We start from the raw sequence: 21,796 nt of genomic DNA, 5'->3' as shown, positions 1-21,796 counted from the left end.
ATATCCCTCATCTCCTGCCGCAGCCGTCTGGAAATATGTCTCAGTCAAACAACAACGGAGGAATATGGCGTAATAATGCCTTCATGTGGTCCAACCATGTGCTGAGCTGTAGCACTGCTGTTTCCTCGTGCCTACACTGGAAAAACATCAGCTTCTCAAGGGGCTGAGCTGACACATTCTATATTTTCTGAGAAGAATGTACAAAGATGGCAGATATACATTCCTTTTATAGCTACATCAGGAGAAGGACGGTGTGAAGTGGCCTTCCTAAAAGCCCCGCTCACTGCCCTTCTGTTTTTTATTATCCTTTCATTATTTGATTCTAAAAAGGAGCAACAGTCACAAAACCTAATTTCCTGGTATTATGGTTCTTATTCTGAATCTAATTATTTGTTCTGATTGTCTGTAATTTGCAGGTATTAACCAGAGTATTGGACATGAATGTAGGGTTGGTGAATAATTATATTCCTGATATATTTTTACAAAAATCACTGTTGAGGCGGCTTTACAGCTTTTAAAGGTGGGTTGACAACACAACAATTGTCTATTTGGTATTGTAGAAGCAACGGGTGTTCTTTAACAGCTTAAAAAACATGCTCAACATTGTTTGAACGGCTCTAAAAATGTTTTCAATCATGACATACACAAGCCATACAGTGAAAACTCTAATATGCCACAAAATAAATCATCAACGTTCAAAATATAGATGTGATAAAAGTTCATAGAAGATTTTGTCATAGAAAAACAGAATGAAGATTGACTTTAACAATGTTAATTAATAAATATACATAAAATAATAATGTAAATACAAAATTATAATATAGTCTATATAGAATATATGTCATCAAAACTACTTATAAAATTAATTGATAGAAAGAGAGTCAATAAAAGTGTCGTAGTATAGTTGTACAAAAAAAGTTATTGTATAATGTGTTGTAAAAAATGTCTCTTTATATCTACATAGCCGTCGGAAAAAAGTCATAGCATAGCATGTCGATATTTTTTAGAAAAAACCACATAGTATGTCGAAAAAAAGTCATAGCATTGTCGATTTTTTTATTAAAAACATAATATACTCTGTCGAAAAAATGCATTAAATGCATAAAAAAACATGGTATTTTATGTCGAAATAAGGCACGATATAACGTGTAGAAACCAGGCTTAGTTTGTTGAAAAAATGATGGAAAAGTCATAATATAGCATGTTGAAAAAAATTACAAAAAAGTCATCCACCTTCTTTCCCCTAACTTTTAATGCATTTTTGCATTATTTTAATGTCGAAAATATTCCAAAAAAAGTGACACAGCTTAGTATGTTTAAAATATACAATAATAAAACATAGTATAGTACGTCTTAAATGTACAAAAAAACAATATAGTGTACTGTGTAAAATAAAAACCTCTAATAAACAACACAGTATAGAATGGTACAAATATTGTCATTATATATAATTTTAGCAGTCTTACAAAAGTATGCAAAGCAAATATACCCTGTCACTTTAGTTATATCAATTTGTCCCATGAGGGTCATGAATGTAGCTTACCAAAGGAAATAACTGTTTACTGTTCACATACCAATTATGTGCAATATATATATATATATATGCCGTTAATAACTGTGCAATATATACCTGACTGCTATATCTCAGAACTGTTGTGTATTTTGTCAATTGTGTAATGTGTAATTTTTTGTATTGTTTCTCTATTTTGGAGATTCAGGTGATAAGGTGGGGGGGTGTCACCTTGGTTGGTGATTGGCTAATGGTTACACAAGCCAAAAAAACGTTATGACATCATAAAGTGGCCAAAATCTGATCAGCTCATTTTCAGACAGGTTTTTATATAAATGGATCAGGACAAAAAGAGAGCGAATCTCTTTACACAGAGGGCACACATGTTTATGTAGAAAAGACATGAAAAAGTGGATTTTGCATAATAGGTGACCTTTATGTCTTTGGCTCTTTTCTTGCTGTAACAAATGCAAATTTCCCCTCTGTTGGACTAATAAAGGTATTCTCATTCTGACATACCTAGAGAAGGCCTTCTAGGGTGACATAGATAAGAAAATATTATGTACTAATGCGGCAAAAGAACAAGAAAATACTGGAGGAAAGCTCAGCTATTATGAAGGAGGGAGGACTGAACCATCTTTAGCGCAACATGCCAAACTCTTTTCTTTCTGCAGGGGCATCGTGATGGACTGTCTTCTGTCTTCTGTCTGACTCCAAGTCAGATCTGGCTCTCATTAACACCGTCTTGTCTCCCTGCTGCTCGTCTCCCTGTCGCAGCAGCAGGACGTATGGATTAACGCTCAGACGAACCCTCAGGAGAGCAGTCATGCTGTCATGTGTAAAAACGTTACGAGACGTCGGGCATCGTTTCATAAGGTGTCGGGTTCCCAGACGTCAGTCACTTTGTCATGCTCATTGCCGGTTTGCTATCAGGTAATTGTTTTGCCATGCTAACTTATAAGAGGATAGAAGTGAGTGAGGGGATGATTGGAAAGATCATCCTCAGTCACAACCACCTGAATTGTATATTTCAGTCAGGAGCTAATATATTCCCCTTAATGCACCTATTATGCAAAATCCACTTTTTCATGTCTTTGATACATAAACATGTGTCCCCTCTGATGTGTGAAGAGATTCTGAAAGTTTCAGGAAAAAAGATTCTCTCTTTTTGTCCTGATCCATTTATATAAAAACCTGTCTGAAAATGAGCTGATCAGATTTGGGCCACTTTATGATGTCATAACGATTTTTTGGCTTGTGTCATTAGCCAATCACCAACCAAGGTAACACCCTTCCACCTTATCACCTGAATCTCCTTCTAGACCCTGTGATACTTAGAATGTGATTTTTAACAAAAGGGGTTTCATTTTTTGTTTTCACTGACGCATTAAAAACAAATTAGAGCAGGCAAACTACTTCTTACAATTGACAAAGTGTAGATGTACCTCTGTGTGTTTGCAGTCATCCGTCTACACAGCAGTTTCTTGGATAAAAAGCCTGCGATGAGGTTTATTATTCTGAAAAGTACCAAAAGTAGAAGGATTCAAGTTGAGTTCATTTGGACTCCTGCCGTTAGTGTTGAACCTTTACAAATGTGATTAAAACTCTCTGCCCTCTCTCACTAGATGATCTTCCTTATTCTAGGCGAAAATATTCTGAGTCACCTTTAGGTCTGCAGACTGTTCACTGTTTACACTCTGAGCTGAGGTAGAGGAAAATGCCCCTTTGCTCGCACTCTTTGCTTCCTCTGGCGTCTCTTGGGTTACCCTCCGAGCACCAGAAGGCTGTGAGGTAATAACCGGCATGCCCAGAACTGATGGCTCTGTCACTGCAGGTGGAAACACTTTGATTATGTGGAACCTCGTGTTTATATTGTTGCACCCGTTTACATTTAGACCCTTTGACATTTCATCAGGCAGAGGGAGCGTCTCGTTTCAGAACTCTGATCTGAGCTGTGTGACCTGCCGTAGGCCTTAGCGTCCTTTGGGTTACAGAGAAGTCAGTCAAACCCCCATTCTCTTGACTCACGATGACAAACCTTGACCTTCTTGTGTGGCCTTTGCAGTATTTCTTCAATTAAATAATATGTCAGCTTCTGAGACTACATGAATGCTAAAATGTACAGAGTAAAAACATTTGATCAGGAATACTGTGGATTCTGTCAACACATCCACATACCTACATCCTCAGAAGCGGACGGCCTGTATGTGTACCTATCAATCACACCAGACCCCCCTAACTTAATAAGAACAGGCCCCAGGTAAGCAGGAAACCTCTATCCTTGTTTGGTGTGAACCTCTGGCCTCGGATCCTTGTAAGTCAATTCAGCAAGTAATAGAGCTGTAATTGAGTTTCCTCATATTTTATACTCTGTCAATCTAATTTATACCTAAATGATTGCACTGTAACCCAATCTTGTTATTTTCAAAAACATAGTGCCCCGTGTACAGGTCCTAAAGAAAGCATGAGACAGTGACTCCTCACATTAAAAAAAGAAAACTCCTCTCACCACGGGGGTGGCTTTCATCCTGGACTCAGGTTACTGTGGCAATAAGCACAACGGCCAAAAACAGGGGCACTGCTGCCCTGTGGAAACAATCTGGAAGGATGAGTAACTTTACTCATCATTCCACCACCCATAATTCCCCTTGTTCACGGTGCTCATGTCCCCGGCCACATGCCGCTCTTCCCTCTCAGATTCCGCGGCCCTGCCGTCATTCATCGTGTCAGGACGCCCAGCCGGATCTCGCTACTGCTACCGCTACAACATGGAAGCAAATACCCATGTACTCAGGCCATTGGCTTCTATAATAAACTAATCACTTTGTGTCAACATGGGATTGGTGTAAGCTTTCCACATGCCTCAAACACTCCCTTGGACGTGACGCATGCTTTTACTGCAGTGATTTGCTCACAGTGAAAAACATGAATATACTCTCTTTTGGGCGAGATGATTGGCATGTATAGAAACAAATTCATTATTTTGTATAAATAATCTGGCCCCTGTGTTGTAATTGCACTGCTTATTTTCCTTTGCCAAGCTGATCTCGATTTTGGGGTTGGACCAGAGAATTTGTTGTAAACCACCAACTCTAAAGACCCCGATTTCACTGACTTTGAAGAGACAAGGAGGTCTGGAAGGCCCCAGGAAGATCCGCTGTTTCTTCAGAGAGATGTTTTCCAACCAGGCCAGACCTCAGCCTTGCGTTCAGGAACAGAGTTCAGTGGTTGAACTTGTTGGCACTTTCCTTAGGTCTTGTAGCTTGAGGCCTTAACCTTATTACAGGTCCATGTGTTTCTTTCCTGACCATTTGCAGTCCTTTGTGCCTTGGATGTAACCCGAGTTCAGGTTTATTACTGCAAACCACAGGAAGCTGGGGCTCTTTGACTGTATAGTGGACAATTGAATTTGAAAACACAAAACTAACCTCTACCTCTCCCACCCTCCCACCAGCAAGCTAAAGTCAAATAAAGCTCTCTCCAAGGAAACCAAAGCCAGGTCACACAAACACAAGACACTTCACATGTACGTTTCATTTCATTCAGACTGTGTATCCACTATCCACTTTGTCGCAGGATTCCCTTACAATCAGATTATGTAGAATAACAGAGGCATGACACGTGTTTTGTAATCACATAGCTTGCAAGAGTCATTTAGCAGGGTTCAAGCACAGGTACGCCTGTCTTTCTAATGGACTGAAAGAGGACATTGTTTGATCTCTGGTCACTTAAAGCTACTTAAACATCAAGGAACGAGGAGCCAGGTCTTTAAGTGCACATTTGTCGCTGTTGTGCTTTTCAAAATGACAGTTTAGCTTTGTTGTCACGTGCTGAAGAAATACATTTAAAAAACGCTAAAACTACCTCACAGAATTATTCAACAATATTCAAGAATAAGCTAAGGTAGTTGGCTGCTAACTTAAAGAAGGACATTTTATTTACTGCTATATCCTTTTTCTTTCATCCTGATAAGGGTAGCTTCTGCCTAATGTATGTGGGATAGCAGACTGATGTCAGATAATCCAAATATTACCTCATGTTATAAAAAAGAAGTTTGAAAAGAGCAGATACATATTTTAAATAGATAAGGCTATCTTGAGACCGTTCTTTGACAAAGGTTTGTAGGGCTTTGAATCCTTGGAGTGGAACATGTTACTTTGTTCTAGCTGTCTTTGAATTTGATTTCTTAAAGCTAACTCATTTCTATGGCATAATAATTTGTATACGGTTAAACAACTGCCATTCTGTTTCCAACTCACCTTTAAAAACGTGCTATGACTGTGGTTGGCCTTTCTAGGAATTTAGGGAATAACTGTTTTTGATTGTTTGTCTTCAGATCTAGATGTCAGAAATCTGACACCCCTTAATGCCACAGAGTTGCTAACCAGATGTCCATGCATGTGAACAGGCCGTACGCCCGCCTGCATGGGGTGTTTTCGTGACCGTGTGTGAAAACAGTGGGGTGTAATAGCTACAGTACCTGGGGTAACTATTTTGTCTACACCTCCAGTTGCAGTAGAGCTCATGTTATTACCCTGCTGAGCTGCAGCTTGTTTTAATGCCGACCAACACGGACTGTCTCATCTCCCATGCCCTGTTTTGCTTTAACTTTCACAAACACTGTGCCCAAAGTGTTCTTGTAATAAAAGACCAACCCCCTTGTACCCTACCGCTGATTTGTGCCCTCCTGAGGCTGTGGACACACATTTGTCTTTGTCAGTGCTATGCTTAAATATTTACACATGTCCAATAAAGCAGCAGACAGTAGCACCTTTGCTGCGTGTAGCTAAAGTCTTTAGAATGGACCAGATGAAAAAGGTCAAAAACTAGCAAGAAACCTCCTCTGCTGTGACTTCCCCCTCAATGGTCTGAGCTAAACACAACTAGAGGTCATGATGTGCTCTGAAATAGAGAATACAATGTTGGATTAACAAATTGACACCTCTCCCATTTTTTATAGAATAAATATGAAGCTACAACCAACAACTGGTTAGCTAAGTTTAGCTTAAAGTTTGAAACAGCTTGACTTTGTTTAATTTGTCTATATATATATTTAATTACTGTTAACATGACACTTTTCATCTATCTTTTGGCAAGAAAGCAAGTCAGGTTATTGACATATGTAATTGCACACAGTACTAATGCTGTAAATCACACATTTCTATCATAAGATGCTAATAATAGATAACACATTTCAGTTTGAATAGAACATTCCGGCCCTTTGTCTGTTCTTGTTTCAGACAGATTTCTATTTCAGTACATGATTTGAACTCATTATCTTCCTTAAACACAAACCAAATGGGCCATTATGCTTTCTCTCACTTGCTATATCTCACTCGTCTCCATACTGACTTTGCTGCCAAGGGTGCAAAAATGATGACACTTGTCTAAGGTAAAAAGAGGAATATTTACTTTTTGTTATGGCAACACAGGCAAGTTCTAAGTAGCATACTGTGATCTGCCACCACTGGAACAAAATGCAATTACATGCAGTTTTTTGGACTTTTAAGTCACATTTGAGGAAGGAATCCAACTTATGGACCCTTTCTCCTGTGGTGTCATCTCTGCATGCCGCTTTTTAGTAATGCTGATTCACTTCTCTCTGTCATCCCAGCAGCCCTGAAATCAAGCCCACATTGGTCACAGCCAGGCGACTCTAAATGAAAAGGATATTGTATGTGACCATATTTGTCCTCAGGAAGTGGTCCCAAAGCTATCTGCTCCCAAAAATGGTATGATGATGAAGAATTCAGAGTGTTACACAGTGTGTACTCTGTAGGCAGTGAAAGGGCCATATTTTCCAAAGGCCTCCGGAGGTCTCTTGCGGTCCTTGCCAAATGGTACTAAAGTCACGCAGTGGGCTATAAAATGCTACTGTACACATTGCTGAGGTCTCCTGTGAGGCACGGCTGAAGATGAGGCTTCTGTGATTCCAACAAGAGGAAGCCATGCAGATGTCCACTCTAGAAATTGGACTTGTTCTTGGAACTGAAGTGTGTTGATTGGCTGGTGCTCACAGCCATTTAGGAGTTTAAAACACATCAAGAATTTGGGAGGAACTGGTTATATTTTAGATCAGATTCGACACCAAACATCCAATGGAACGAAACTCCAGAAACATCATTATGCTTAAGTCTGCTTTGGAAACACATACAAGTTTTGGTGAAACCATTTAAAAAAGTAAAATGACATATTATCAGCAAAGTGTGCCAAAAAGTATAAAAAGTAACCACGGAATACAGCTTTTCGTGCAGCTAGAGGAGGGGAGATTAGTGTAGATACAATTAAAGATACACAGGACCTACAAACGTTAAATCCTATACTTTCTGTAGCTCCAGCTTGTATATCTATCATCCAATCATAAATGTCACAAAAGGGGACGGACAGTAAACACATCATCAGTGTAAAATGCTAACAGCTGCTTCAGCAAATGATCAATAACAGCTGCTTTCTATTAAGGTTAACACAATGTGAAAACACAACACTATTCTTATTACACATGGCTTGAAAATGTGACATCATTTAAAAATTATGAAATTTGGTAATTTTACAAATGATTGCCAGTGAATAAAGATAAATGAGTTATGAGGGGGCTGTATAAACATAGATGAGACATTGGGATAACATTTTTATAATGTGTGTTATTCCATTAGAGGCATAAATTGAGACAAATAATCACTTTTCCCAACATTAATAGGCTGTACTATATGTGAAGAAAGTCAAACCAACACTCCTGACATACAGTATATTCACCAACCCTATAACTATAGTTTTTGGACACGATTAGAGATCTAATTAATGTCAGACCACTAAAGCAGAATGGTTGCATTGAGTAAACTGACTTCATCAAATTGCAAAATCACCCGTGACGATATTGTGAATCCAGTCAGCACCACTCCACGATTTTACGCTTAACATGTGTATATATTTATCTGATGGGGAGACAGGAAAAAAAATAAAAACAAGAGTTTCATAACTAACATCTGGAGGAATGGGCTCCTGCGTTGGCCGAGTGTGCCCAGTTGGTTCCAGATTTATGGTAACATTACAGTTTTGGCTACGGCTGTATACTTTTGCAAAGTGAGGCCTATTTATTTGCTGGCCTTCGAAACTGGCTGCCACACTAATGCCATGCTGCCTGCCAGGTCTACAGCCAGGTCTCTCTCCCTCTTCCTTTGTGTATTTTTAAAATCACAATATGCTCTTATAAAATGGTAAAAAGGTGTGTGTGTGTGTGTGTGTGTACCTGCACTTGATACCTTTAAAACACTGGTTCCGTAATGCCATCTTTTTAAAATATGGAGTTTCACTATGACTGGAGACATGGAGGCCCGCTTTGTGTGGTATTTTTCCATATGACTGTAAAGTGCATGGGACCCACTACCCTGTCCTTTTCTCACACACACACACACACACACACACACACACACACACACACACACACACACGTATTTTTATGAATAGCTTTTTCAATACATTTTTGCCCCAAACTGCGCTTTAAGTAAGGATTGTAAGAATTTATGAGGAAAACCCTGTTTAAAATGTTTTGGAACTGGGCTTATATTTGGCTTGAGTGTCTAATCAATGTCCTGCCATCTTTGTTGATGACATTCAGTTAAAGTTGCAAGAAAGCTAGCAGTGGACCAACAGTTGAGCTTATTTGCTCCCACATTCTAAATAAACTTCTAAGCTCAGGTATGTAAGTACGGTAATGCTACAAGTAATTATTGCCGGTTTAAACACTACTTATGCAGAAGTTAAAGTGGTAGTCCTTTCTGAGGTAAAAATACCAGAATGTCTTTCTAACTGCCCTGTGGATGTAGGGGGATGACAAAGCCACCTCAATGAGGCACTGTCTGCATAAATTGCACTCCTTTTGAGATTTCCACTTTCTTTAACAGCCCGATCCATCAGGCTAAAACCAACCTTTTAGTGCCTGGTTGAGGGCAAACCCAACGCGAAATGGGCTGGCCAATCTGCTTTTGAGGATGAGCTTTGGAGGGCAAAGTGGATCTACTGGTGACACCACAGAATGCGAAAACAACAATCATGCAATCATGGCATATGGTGCTGCCGTGACTGTTATTTTGGAATAATGCTGCTTCAGCTACTGGCAACACCCAAACTTCATTCACAGGGGCTCAAATAAGACTGAAATGAGAGGTTCCCTCCAATGCAAAAATAATAGCTTTTGTACTGAAATATTTGGAACGTCGTGGCCACGACCTGTGTCTCTAAACAAAGTCTTCAAGAAACAGTAAATCCTCAGTCCTCGAAAACTGCTAAACAAAGGCCTAAGGCAACATTTCATGTGATTTATGTTTGTGAGATTTTTGGAGTGATGAACTTGAAAGGATTACCAGTCCAGTATTTTAAACTTTTAAAACAAAAAACTGAATATTCAGCCTTTTTTTTAAATCACATTAGAGGTGTCCCGGAAATATGTGGAAAAAGAAAAAGCAGGATGACATGCACCCCATATAAACATAATTTTAGCCTAACTCAATCTTCTCTTCCTTTTCATTTACGAGAGCTTTCAACAGCTTCAGGAAACACCACCTGAATTAGGTGTAATCTTATAGCAATGTGTCAGGATGTGGCTAATTAAAAGATGTGGCCAACCAATGGCGGTCTAGAGTTAAAACATTGTTTGCTTGTAGGCTAAAAGATCAAATGAGCCAATAACGCCCAGATCTGAGGTAGAATTTAAAATCTGAGGCATCGACTTTCCTTGGATCATTTTTAGACAGAAAATGAGATGCAAGTACTTTGGTGAAGTGAAATCTCTTAAATCCAGCAATTCGTTCTGCGAGTTCCGAAGCAATGACTGGAAATGAGCTGAAATTTTAAATAAAAGAAGTGGAGTTCAAAACTTTCTCATGTGTAATTTGGATCACTGAAACGCAGACAATGGGGGGATTTTATGTGTATATGAAAATAGACACGTCATTATAACTTTAGTTTGCACCAATAGAAGATATTCATTCTCACCCGACAGCATGCGATCTGGTCCCTGCAGGTTCTTCTGCTGCGTCTTGATCCCATGTTGGCAGCATGCACTGGCTTGGACCCCCGGCACCTCTGGAAGGGGTCTCATTGTTTGTAGCAGCTGTTTAGTTGGTATGTCTCTGGAGCTCAGAGAAGGACAATTACCAGGATTTAGGAAACAGCTGAGCAGCAGGCAGCTTAACCGCTGTCCAGCCTGTTGCTGTGTGTGCGTGTGACTCTTGGATGGACTGAGTCGAGGGATCTAGGGGAGGACATTCACAGGCATTATCCTCGAATAAACAAAAGGGAGATCTGCCGCATGTGGCTAAGCATGGTGGGCCTGTTTGGACTTTGGAGGCAAATAGAAAAAAAAGATCAGACTAGCCTCGGAGCATTAGCACTGAACATGAGCCCTGTTGTGTTGCGGGGCTTTGTGGCGAGACTGTGATTGGGATTATGTCCGTTTGTAGCCAGGAGGAGGAAAGGTTTTGCGTGGTTGGAGTTTGTGTAAGCGTTGTCTCGCTGACAACACAACGTGGCGCATTTACGATCAACTGCGGTCGATGAAATCATGTGAACCCGACACCAGGTATCAAAGCAGAGATTTCCTGCATTCCCCTCGCCCCCAAAGACCCATTCCTGTTCCATTTCGTGAAAAGTGTGTCTCCCTTTCAGCGAGAGCAGTTTACTCTGGCAGCTGAGCAGAGGGTTTCTAAACCATCTACGTTTATCCATTTCCCAATGCTCTTAGGTCAGAACAATGTGCATGCCTCCACAGACTGTTCTTACAAGAGCAATTGACCCTTTTTGTTTAAAACTGGCATGTGTCACATTTTTCCCTTTCAGACCCAGACTCTTTCACAACACAAAATGAAGATGATGTCCACCTGGAATAACAGCCGGCATGTCCCTGTTTGGCCAAAAGCAGCATTTACTTGCGGTTCCGTGTAAGCACAGCTTTCTCCCTCTTGTTTCTGGTGGTTTCATAAGAAGTTTATTATGAGTAATGAAGACAGGAAATATTTTTCAACTGCCTTAGCTTGGTTCAACACGGAGGAGACTCAGAAACTGCCTCTCAAAAGAACTGGGTCCAAAGGAAGAGCAGAAAAACAGGTTGAACACAATAATAGAATCAAGAAGACAAACAAGAAAGGCATTGCTCACTTTGAAATGAATGATTTGAGGAATATAATAATAATAATATAATAGTATAAAAGTCACAAAATGTGTAATCCAGAAAAAGGCGTAGGGCTCTTATTCCTACTTGGGTGAGAACAGCCTGGATCCGCAGGTTTTCTCCGTTCTGAACACATGCATGAGCAAATATTATCAAAGAATATTAAATATTTGCAGGAAATCCAGAAATCAGAACTCATAGTGAAATAACACATTGTTTCCAGCAAGTTCCTCCTTCATTAAAGTAATTCATTTAGTCAGTAATCGTCGTAAGCACTGTGCAGTGTTAGCTAATGTTTCCTATAGTTTCATCAAGTGTAAGTTCCCGGTATCATGCAAACTCAAAGTGCACTCATCTAGAGACATGCCCAGTGGGAAAATATGCTAATTTCAGGGTAATTTGTCTGCAATGTAATAATGCCTCTCTGACCCTTTGTCTGCTGTCTGATTAGCTCTGGTTCACACAGTGTCCATGATCTGAGCAGTGGCCTGCATGCATCACCTCCTCAAACATCCATGAAGTTCCAGCTGATCCAAAACAGCCCCCGGTCCCGAAATGATTGCAAGGCCAGACCAAGTTTTTAATCAGTCAATTCTTTCAGGAATCTAACAATTAGGGCCGGCAATTTCTCTCATATTTGTGTCCAAGGGCAGGAGTAAGCAATACAAAGTCCTGGCTCTAATGAACAGGGGCTCCTTGGAGCATCCTTCACAGCAATGTAACTAATTACTTCAGCATGCCACGGGAGTCATATTTCCTCATCAAATGGGAAATGATTTTCAGGACGTCTGCATTCTCGGATTTCATTCCGTGTGGTTTCGCCCGCTGTCGGTAAAGCTGAGTTTCTGGCGGACTAAATGGCCAAGGTGAAGTCTGGAGTCCGTCAAGGCCAGGGCCGCGCCAAGCGAGAATCTGCTCGTGTCCGTCTCCCGCGCCTAGATAACCGTGCAGTTCCACGAGTTCTTTCAAAACTGTCAGCATCGCAGAGAGGAGGCATGGATGAAAAAAAAAAATGTTGAAGGGGGAAGCTATAGGCAACATGGAATATCACTTAGTTTTCCAATGGAAAGTGTGTCTCATGAAGTAAAAGGTGGGGTTTGGGCGGCTCAGTGAGGAGAGGGATGAGAGGTCAACGAACCTGATAGGATTAATAAACGAAGTTTAAGGGCGAGCCGTCTCGCTGAAGTCCAGAGGCAGCTTATTCACAACCAAAACCAGCGGGCCTCTTGTCGAGTGTCTGGCCACTCAACAGGAAGCGTCCTGATTTGTTCTGAATGACAATGGAACCAAAGGACAGCGGGCCGTCCAACACTGGGCAGCATTTACAGTTTGTGGCATTTGCCGCTGCCAGCTTGGGAACAGCTGCTGTCAACATCTTTATTTCTGTCTTCAAAATGACTTCTCTCAATCACATTTTCTGCTTTCTTTCCCGAAGTAATGCGGGTCTGAGCTCTGTGGCAAAGCTAAGTTTCAGGATGAGCGGTGGCATGGTAGAGCCATTAATATACAGGAAAGAGAAGTGAGATTGAGACCCGTGGAAAGGGACACACCTAGGAAGTATGAGACATAAATTCACTCTTCCCCTGGCCTCCCTGAGATACCTTCAGCTTCAGACACTGCACAAAGGCTCGGTTGTCTATTGACGCTATCGGACTGGATCAACAATACCACAAGAGTTCAAATTATATGTAGGCAGTATACTTCTCTAGGTATCCACATCACGACAGAGGATATGGAAAAACCAAACTTTAGGAAGTCTTTATTTTAAGACATCTATCTCTCGCTGCTGCTGCTGCTGCTGCCCTGTTGAACTGCTCTTTAAACACAGATTTTGATCTGAACTCGGGTCAAACAAATAAAGTTAAACGCCCAACATCCTTCTAAAGGTAGGAAAAATACACAGGAGATAGCAAACACTGGGGCCCACACCACTAATGTGTGGTGTGTGGTTAACGCAGAACCCTGGTGTATACATTCAACTCTACCAATGGCTTGCCAGGATTAGTTTGTTTACAGTAGATCTTAAAAACCACCCCGCCTTGTGTGTCGTAAACAAACATGTCCTGTATTGTGATCAGTGTTGAGCGCCAATGATTAGAATTCAGACATTCAGACCAACAGGCGACAATATGTATGCAATTTTTTCTTTTCCTCCTTTCTAAACGAATACACAGACACTGCTGCATTTATAATATACTATTTGGGGAAGATTAATGGAATCAAAAGTCTTATAATGGTATTTAAAGCTGTAATCATGTATGTCTTGTGTTAAATACGTAAAAAGGTTATACTGTTCTCACTCAATGTGAGTTTAAGGAACTTAACAGCTAGCTAAGCCCTCCTCGGCATCGTCCAAGGAACAGCAGGTGTTGTATTTGGCTGGAATTGAAGTATTGAAATATGCAGAAAACAATTATTTCTTACTCTTTTCAGAATTAAAGGTCCCATGTCATGCTTTTCCGGTTATTACCCGTCCTCTTGTGTGTTATGAAGGTTCTTTATGCATGTAAACGGTCTGCAGAGTCACAAACACTCAAAGTACACCCTGTAGCGAGCAAAACTCTAACACAGAAAAGACCTGTCTATGCTGCCCCAGAACGCCACACACACACACACACACACACACACACACACACACACACACACACACACACACACACACACACACACACACACTCACTCACTCTTTTAGCGGCAAAAATGTGACGCGCTGTAGGGGGGTGCAAGTGGAGCACTGTAGGTGTGCCGTCAGTGCAGCCCCCTCAGCACCCCCCTTCCCGTGTCCATTCGCGATATCTCGCAGTCTCGCAGCAAGCAGGAAACCACACCAGTAAGCCAGCTCACACTGTCAGCTCCTCGCAGCAGCGAGCCTGAGGGCGAGCTGACCAATCAGAGCACTCTGGGCTCACAGGGAGGGGGGGCAGGAGCTCCAACAAGGCGTTTAGGACAGAGATTGAAATTCAGTGAATACACATACTATAAATAGATGCTGTATGAGAAACCAATGTGAGTTTGGAAAATTGCACAATATAAATCTATTCTAGTAGACATTAACAATGGAATTATGATCAGTAGAAATGGCCACGTCATGGGACCTTTAAAGTGCTTATTTTGCACGTGTAACAAAGACCTGCTTAATACAGGTAAGTATTCTAAAGTAGGCTATGCTATCTAACATGATTTAGCATTAGCAATCTGTAGCTCAGATAACTTGTGGTCATGTTGTTGCAAAAATAACTACAAAACTATATTTTAGCTGCAGCTAAGGTAGTCATGAACAGATTCATTCACTGATAATGCCGGGTTGAAGGCTATGATAGGAGGATTGGTGCAGATTCTGCAGTGTGATCCCATTGAATGCTAATTCCATTTGTCTCCATGGAAAAAGGACTTCCTGTAGGTACAGGAAGTGATAGCAGTAACGAAGGAAGTGCCCTCCCTTTCAAGGTAAAAGTCCGAAATAATTAACAACTGTGTGTTATCTAATTACTTTACATCTGACATAAGTGATTTCTATAGTTATCTCCCTACTTTGCTGTTCCTCTGTTTTCAGATCTTATGCCATGAATTGATGTAAGGTATTCAACATGTAATGTTTTGACTAAAAAACTTTGAAACTCACTTGTCAGCACCAAACAGCGGACAGACAGCAGCAACTGGTAAACATAGTGGAGCATTTAGCATTGTAGGAGCCAGATTAAAAAAATAAAATGAACACTAACAAACACATCATTTCATTCAGAGGTTTATTCATTCATTATTTGCTTTGACCAAGCAACAACTGTTTTATAAAAGAAATGTTACATAAGGGCAACTTGGACAATACAAGGAGATATGCATTTGGTCATTGGATTGATTATCCAGTCTCTATCAAAACAAACAAAAAAAGAAAAATCTCAATTTATATAACTTAACAATAAAAAACAAACTATGGTCACCACTTTCTTTTTTACAAAGTCCGCAATAATAATTTATAGGCTTTAATACATACCGTTGCTTTCTATTTTTCAGCTTGGTTGTGAAAGCAGGGCCGGAGAAAGGCGTGTACAGTACCAACATGTTGGCCGTAGAAATCCCTTTGTTAGAAATGGTGAGGTTGTTGGGGAGAGAGTTCAGGTAGGAACAACAAAGGCTGCTCTGTTGTCTCCGAAGCCTCCTTCCCTCTCTCTCTTCCCAGGGAGTGGGTATCGTGTGAGGTGTGAGGGTCGCGAGTGGTCCAGAGGTGAGATTAAAAACACAAGGAGCAGCCCGGCACTACCCCACAGCTATCCTGCCTGGATCAGGTGTATAAAAAACACATGTGGGAGCCCTCAACCCCCACTGCATAAGAAAATAGTGCCTGGGGATTGGCTAGTGCGATAGATTTCATTATACCTCCATAGGCACGCCAACAGGAATAACATAGGGTAGTCCTTTAACTTCTCTTCACCTTTGTGTAAAAACACCATTCGCTCTCAATGGAGGCTGTGTGTTTTCTGGTTGAAAACCAAAAACTGTAAGTGCAGATTTTTCTTTCTATTTTTACCAGTTTGCACATTCAAGACATAAAAAAGCTAAAAATATCACTTTGTGTAGCTCCCTCTCAAAGTCCTTGACCATAAGCACAGTATGGGTTGTCAAAAAAAATGGAAAAACTGCACGATTTATGGAGGAGTGTACATTTTGACACACATAAACAGTACCTTAAAGATATACATACAATTAAAAAGTCAGCATACAGAGCCAACTTTAGTTTCTCCCATAAGTCCAACTCGATTTCCCCCAGTTTGAGAACTTGGCATCGTTCGCCGCAAACGTTTATAACATATGCATCAGTACTTTTCTAGAAAGGAGTGTCTTTCCATTGGATGACAAAATGTGGTAGGGTTAAGTGAAACCAGGTAAAAAAGTTTTGATCAGAAAGAAAACGACCACACATATTCACACTGACAAACAGGAATACTTCCAACTGTTGCTTGGCTGACAAATAGATAATACTGAAATGCATTTCAAAGACAAACAAAACAAGAAAGCGAGGGGGGAGGAAATAAAACCTTTAAGTCTGTCCTCCGAATTTTTGTAAACAGCAATTTGAATGTAATGCTAAACAGCTGAGAGGGCTGAGGATCAAAAGGCTGGTGGTAGACTTCTTTTCTCATTTTTTTTTTCTCAAGACTATCTTGCACAAAAGGCAACACTGTCCACATAAAACACTGATAATGCAAAGTAAAAACATCCCTTTCAGGTCATTCTTCTGTCAGATCAGATACTCAACCTTAAAGCCTGTACGTAAATCTGTGAGATTGTGTGGGTGAACGTGACTTTTTTTGGGTCCAGCTGATCGCTTGTGCTCGTTTCAGCAACTAAAGGAATCCATCTCTGGGTAATGAAATCCAAGGCCGACATATGGACAAGGAGGAGGATATTTGCTTCTTGTAGATCTGCTGCTCACGTTAGGGAAATTTATCTACGTTCGTATCCAACAGTTATTGTTGGCCTGCCAGCAGCAAAGGGCTGGCTAAGACAAAACAGTGATCGGTTTACGGTCAAAATGAAGACTCCAGTCAAAATCGGCGCAATGCTTTTAAGCGAAATACTTCTGGGTATTTTTTTGAGACAGAGAGAGCGTGTGTGTGTGTGTGTCAGTGCCTTAGATGGTGAGCTCATTCAGTCCTTAAGGCACAGGCTGTAATGGGTAGGTTTCATTCACAAAACCAATCCTGAATCATGACCTAACATACTAAAATATTCCAAAGAGGCACATCATTATCTGTACTTTGCATTGACCACAGTCGGCAAGTTATTTGTCTAAATAACAAAAGGCACTTTTGGCAAAATACACGTTTTTTTTTGTAGAATAAAAAAGTAGGACATAAAAAAATCATACTCATCAAAAATAAGTTAACATTACAAAAGTGTCTTGTCTTAAGAAATACTGCAGTGAAACTCATCAACGTTTGTCTTTCAACCCAGCAAAGAAAATGAAGGTCAAGGCCCCTTGTGTACTTTTTCAGACACAATACAAAAAAGAATGAGTTCTCTTTGTGTTCCAGACCTCCTCGCCCCCTCTGTAAACGACAGTTCTCTTTTCACTTCTTTGGGAGTTTAATTGGACTCCGGTAAGTTTGGTGAAACAGGAATGTTTGCTGGTTTGCATAGAGAGATGGGAGGATGATGTCAGCACTAATATTTATGCATCATCGGCACTTTGACAGTCTTGATCTCTGCTATATGGGAGGACTTCTGGATGATGCAGCTGGTGGTCCCGCAGGCGCTGTCCTTACCCTGCGCCAAATTGGTCAAGGCCATGGCGGCGTTGATCTCTCTCCAGTACGTCTCGTCCTTGCCCTTCACTCTTTCCTTTTGCGCAAGTCCTACGCCAACGCTGCTACTGATGATCAGAGGAAAGAACACAACATAGTTAGAGGTCAAGTTCAGCTTGTAACCATTGAAAAATAAAGGATTTGATCTTGGCTCTTGGTAAAAAAAGAAAAGAAACTCACTTGTCACATTTACTTGATCCATGGTCTGTGGTTTCTGGAAGGACAAAAACCAAAAGACATTTTTTTTATTTTGGCAGAGTTCTCTGGGGTCAATGAGGATTTATTGAAATGTAGCTGAACATACAGGCTCAGGAGGTGGGTGTGTGTGTGTGTGTGTGTGTGTGCGTGCGTGTGCGTGTGCGTGTGTGTGTGTGTGTGTGTGTGTGTGTGTGTGTGTGTGTGTGTGTGTGTGTGTGTGTGTGTGTGTGTGTGTGTGTGTGTGTGTGTGTGTGTGTGTGTGTGTTTGTGCGTGCGTGCATTGTCCTGTGTGAGGTCTGTACTGTAAGTGTACACCCTGTGCTGTGCAAACATGTGTTGCTCTGTTTTCTCTCTTTACTCAAGATGCTGGACAAAAAGGACTATTTGCAAGAAGCCGTCAAAAAACAAGAAGGTGACTAATAGGATTGAGTTGAAAGATGTTTCTTATGACTCATAAACTCCATTCGCTAATATTTTGATTGAAAACAAATGGGCCCCGGCCAACGTAATTGAGTTGTCTGAGGAAATCAGATTGAAAATGACTGAGCGTAAAAGATGTGAGTGGGAATGAAAGGGCAGCAAGTGAGAGAAAGATGGATGTCTGCTCGCCTTTTTCTCTTTTCAAATGGGAGCAATCTCTAACTCATATGTAAAACATTAGAGGGGGAATAGCAGTCATTAAACGATGAAACCGAACTTCACTTCGGGGCAACCGGCGTGTTTACTTCAGCGTGATGTTCACTCGGAGAGAAAGGCCATGTGCACATTGGCGTGTGTGTGCGGGTTGATTTGTGTGTTTGCGCTGAACCTGTCTTCAGTCTTGGGTCTAGTTCTACAGACTTTTTGCCCAGCAGTCAATATGATGACACAGTCTTGGCATTTCACGAGGCATTAAAATAGCATCTGGATTTCTTAGCCGTGCAGCCTCCAGGCGCTCTCTTTAAGTAAACTAAACAAACAGCTTTTTAGAACTCAAACGTGACCAGGTATAGATGGCTGATCAATGCGAGAACGTTTTGAAGAACTACCTCAGGATTTCCATTTAGTCAAAAGGTACCAGAGTTCATCTTTACCAGGCACTTCCTTCAACAATGACTTCCTGCTTCCTTGCAATGACTCTTTCATGACCACTTCAGGGACAGCCAGTGTCTTGAAACCGTGACTCCATTTTTCCCAGTAAAGCGAATGAGTAACCCTGAGCTGGCGTTTTTTACGAGCCATTCCTTAAGCCACCATTACTGCAACACAACATTCAACGGGCGTCCCTGAGCTTTCCCTTCTGCTAATCTACACCCTTCATTTTCACAGGAATTTCATTCCCGTGATTGTTAAAACTGGAAAAAGGTTGCGCGAGGACACTGTGTTAAGGGTTTAGCATCCTTGCAGACAGCCACAGAGACGAACTGCCAGATTTCAAACTTTTGGGAGAAATCGCAAACAACATTTTGCCGTTCTGCTTCGTCACCTCTAACCTCGCCAAAAACCTTCATGCACTCAAAAGATCTGGATACAAACTGACATAAGCGCCTAATTATTCCCAATTCTTTGCTCTGTTCCTCCCTTGTTTTTCAAAAAACGTTTCCATGTATTGCAACATTTGCTGACAGAAGTGTGTTTGCACAAAGCCCCGGGATAATACGAGCCTGATAATGACACTTCCTGTAGTTTTCCTGTTCGCTCTGTAATAGGTGTATTCCACAGAGATTGATAGACTTCACTCTCAGCTGTTTTCTCCTGGTTGTTAGACAGAAGATGGTATGAATGTGTATGTGTTAGAGGGAGATAAGGACATGATAGAGAACCACAGAATGAGATTTCCGTGCGTCAAAGTGCTCCGAAGACATTCTTTTCTGGACGCAACTCCCTGCTGACCTATCTTTCCCGCTGTTTTCAGCTTGCTTTTTCAGCAGGTCCCTTTTCCTTCGTGGATATTCCTTTGGTCCCTCAATTTCTGTCCGCCACTTTTTTCACCGCTCGCTGCAGCAATTTGTTCTAATATCCGTGATCCAGGTAGAGACTGACCATTCTCATGCAGCCCAGCCAAAACAAATGGAATATTTCCCGTCTATGTTTTGGTAAGGGGTGACTCAGTGCTGTGTCAAGAATAAGCACGTTTTCAAAGCTGTTTTTCAAAGATGTAATACATCCCTTCTTTATCTCTCATGTTTTCTTATTCTCTATTTCCTAGCCATTTCTTAAGCAGCAGTTTTTTGGCGTAGATTTGGAATATCAGGTAGATTGGTGAAGGCTGTGAAGGCATCATCTCTGCACTCCATCTACTCATTGGATTGTTGCCTTTACTTGGAAGCAGAATGGTCCCGTGTAAAAATATGCATCGCTATAATCACAGCTCTGTAATTACAGGCAATTACACTGTTTTCCTGTGTTGTTTATGCTGCCCCAAAATATATTAGCTCAGTGTTTACTGCGGCAGGGCTCGGTGCATAGATCGGTTGTTGTGGAATCAAGAAGGAAGCAACTTAAAAAACGAACCGTATGAGGCAGCCACTTTACAGATAATCATTTTAGAACAATCAAATAAGTGATTGAAGACTACCCTTGGAGTAAGATCCAGTCCCTGCCCTTGGGAACCTAAATGCGTACAAAAACTTTGTGCCTCAAACATAAAAAAAAAACAAGAACAGCGCTAAAGACTCAATAAATCCTCAATAGATCAATTAGGACTTTTTATTATTTATCCTGCTTTTCTCCTTGTTATTTATTTTAGTTTTTTGCTTTACGGGAGTGCTGCTGAAAACTCAGTCGCTGTTGCCTTTGGGCTCTGCTGACAGCGGGGTTTCACGGACCACCAAGGGGGAAAGCTAAGAAGTTTGATGGTTTCTGGCGTCATTCTGGAAGTCCAAAAATACTAGCTCACTTAACATCACCGCGGGGTAATGAAGGGAGAGCAATAAGAGGTCAAAAAAAGAAAAACTAGTCTAGTTTGGTGAAAATGAGAGAAAACAAGCGGGGATTGATAAATTACAAAGGGAGTGAGGTTACACCTGTTAAGACGACTGCGGACGAGAGTGGTCGACTATCATCATTACCATCTGGTGCTGTTGTTAGCAACATACAACAATAAACAAGGCAGGCCCTGGTGCACAAACCAAGGGCTGGGCTGAATTAGGCAGACAAATAAACACACATTTTATAGGACATTTACGTTTCAGGCTTTTGGTTGGTGGTCTTATCCAAAGTGACTTAGAATAAGCGTCAAGTGTTCGGTCACCAAAAATCACACCTATCCAAAAATAGGACCTCAATGGTTTGACAATTTTCCCATGACCATAAAACAACTTAATAAGGTGTTTAGAAGGGACAGTATATTAAAGGAACAGCTTAGGGTTAGGGTTAGGGAAAATGTATACAGTACCACTGTCTTATCTGAGACTGGCATCAATAATCTCATCCAACTCACAGAAGGAGAGCAAATAAGCATTTTTCAAAAATGTGAAAGTTTATGTAATTAATAAAGCTATTAATTTGGATACATAAACCCAGGTTTAAAGGAAAGTGATGCTAAAAGTTGTTTGTCGCTGGGAAGAATGTGAAATGCATTGACTTTGACCGGAATGAGAAGATTATTCCACCACACACACACACACACACACACACACA

At 40.9% G+C, this 21,796-nt stretch overlaps 1 protein-coding gene across 1 annotated transcript in view; it reads right to left on the bottom strand.

Annotated features, from left to right (window-relative positions):
• Positions 1-15,426: 15,426 nt before the first annotated feature.
• The window catches only part of mkxa (mohawk homeobox a), a 26,383-nt gene continuing 20,013 nt past the window's right edge, over positions 15,427-21,796 (bottom strand). The window contains exons 6-7 of the mRNA XM_010794580.1: positions 18,158-18,191; positions 15,427-18,045 (exon numbers count right to left, since the gene is read on the bottom strand). Of these exons, the coding sequence (XP_010792882.1) occupies positions 17,838-18,045; positions 18,158-18,191 (242 nt within the window). The 3' untranslated portion in view covers positions 15,427-17,837. The remainder of the gene's footprint in view (positions 18,046-18,157; positions 18,192-21,796) is intronic.

This window comes from Notothenia coriiceps, unplaced genomic scaffold (genome assembly GCF_000735185.1).
Source record: "Notothenia coriiceps isolate Sejong01 unplaced genomic scaffold, NC01 NC01_scaffold00037246, whole genome shotgun sequence".
NCBI classification, from domain to species: Eukaryota; Metazoa; Chordata; class Actinopteri; order Perciformes; family Nototheniidae; genus Notothenia; species Notothenia coriiceps.
Note: the sequence above shows the minus strand (reverse complement) of the source record. Positions and strands in the feature narration are given on the sequence as shown.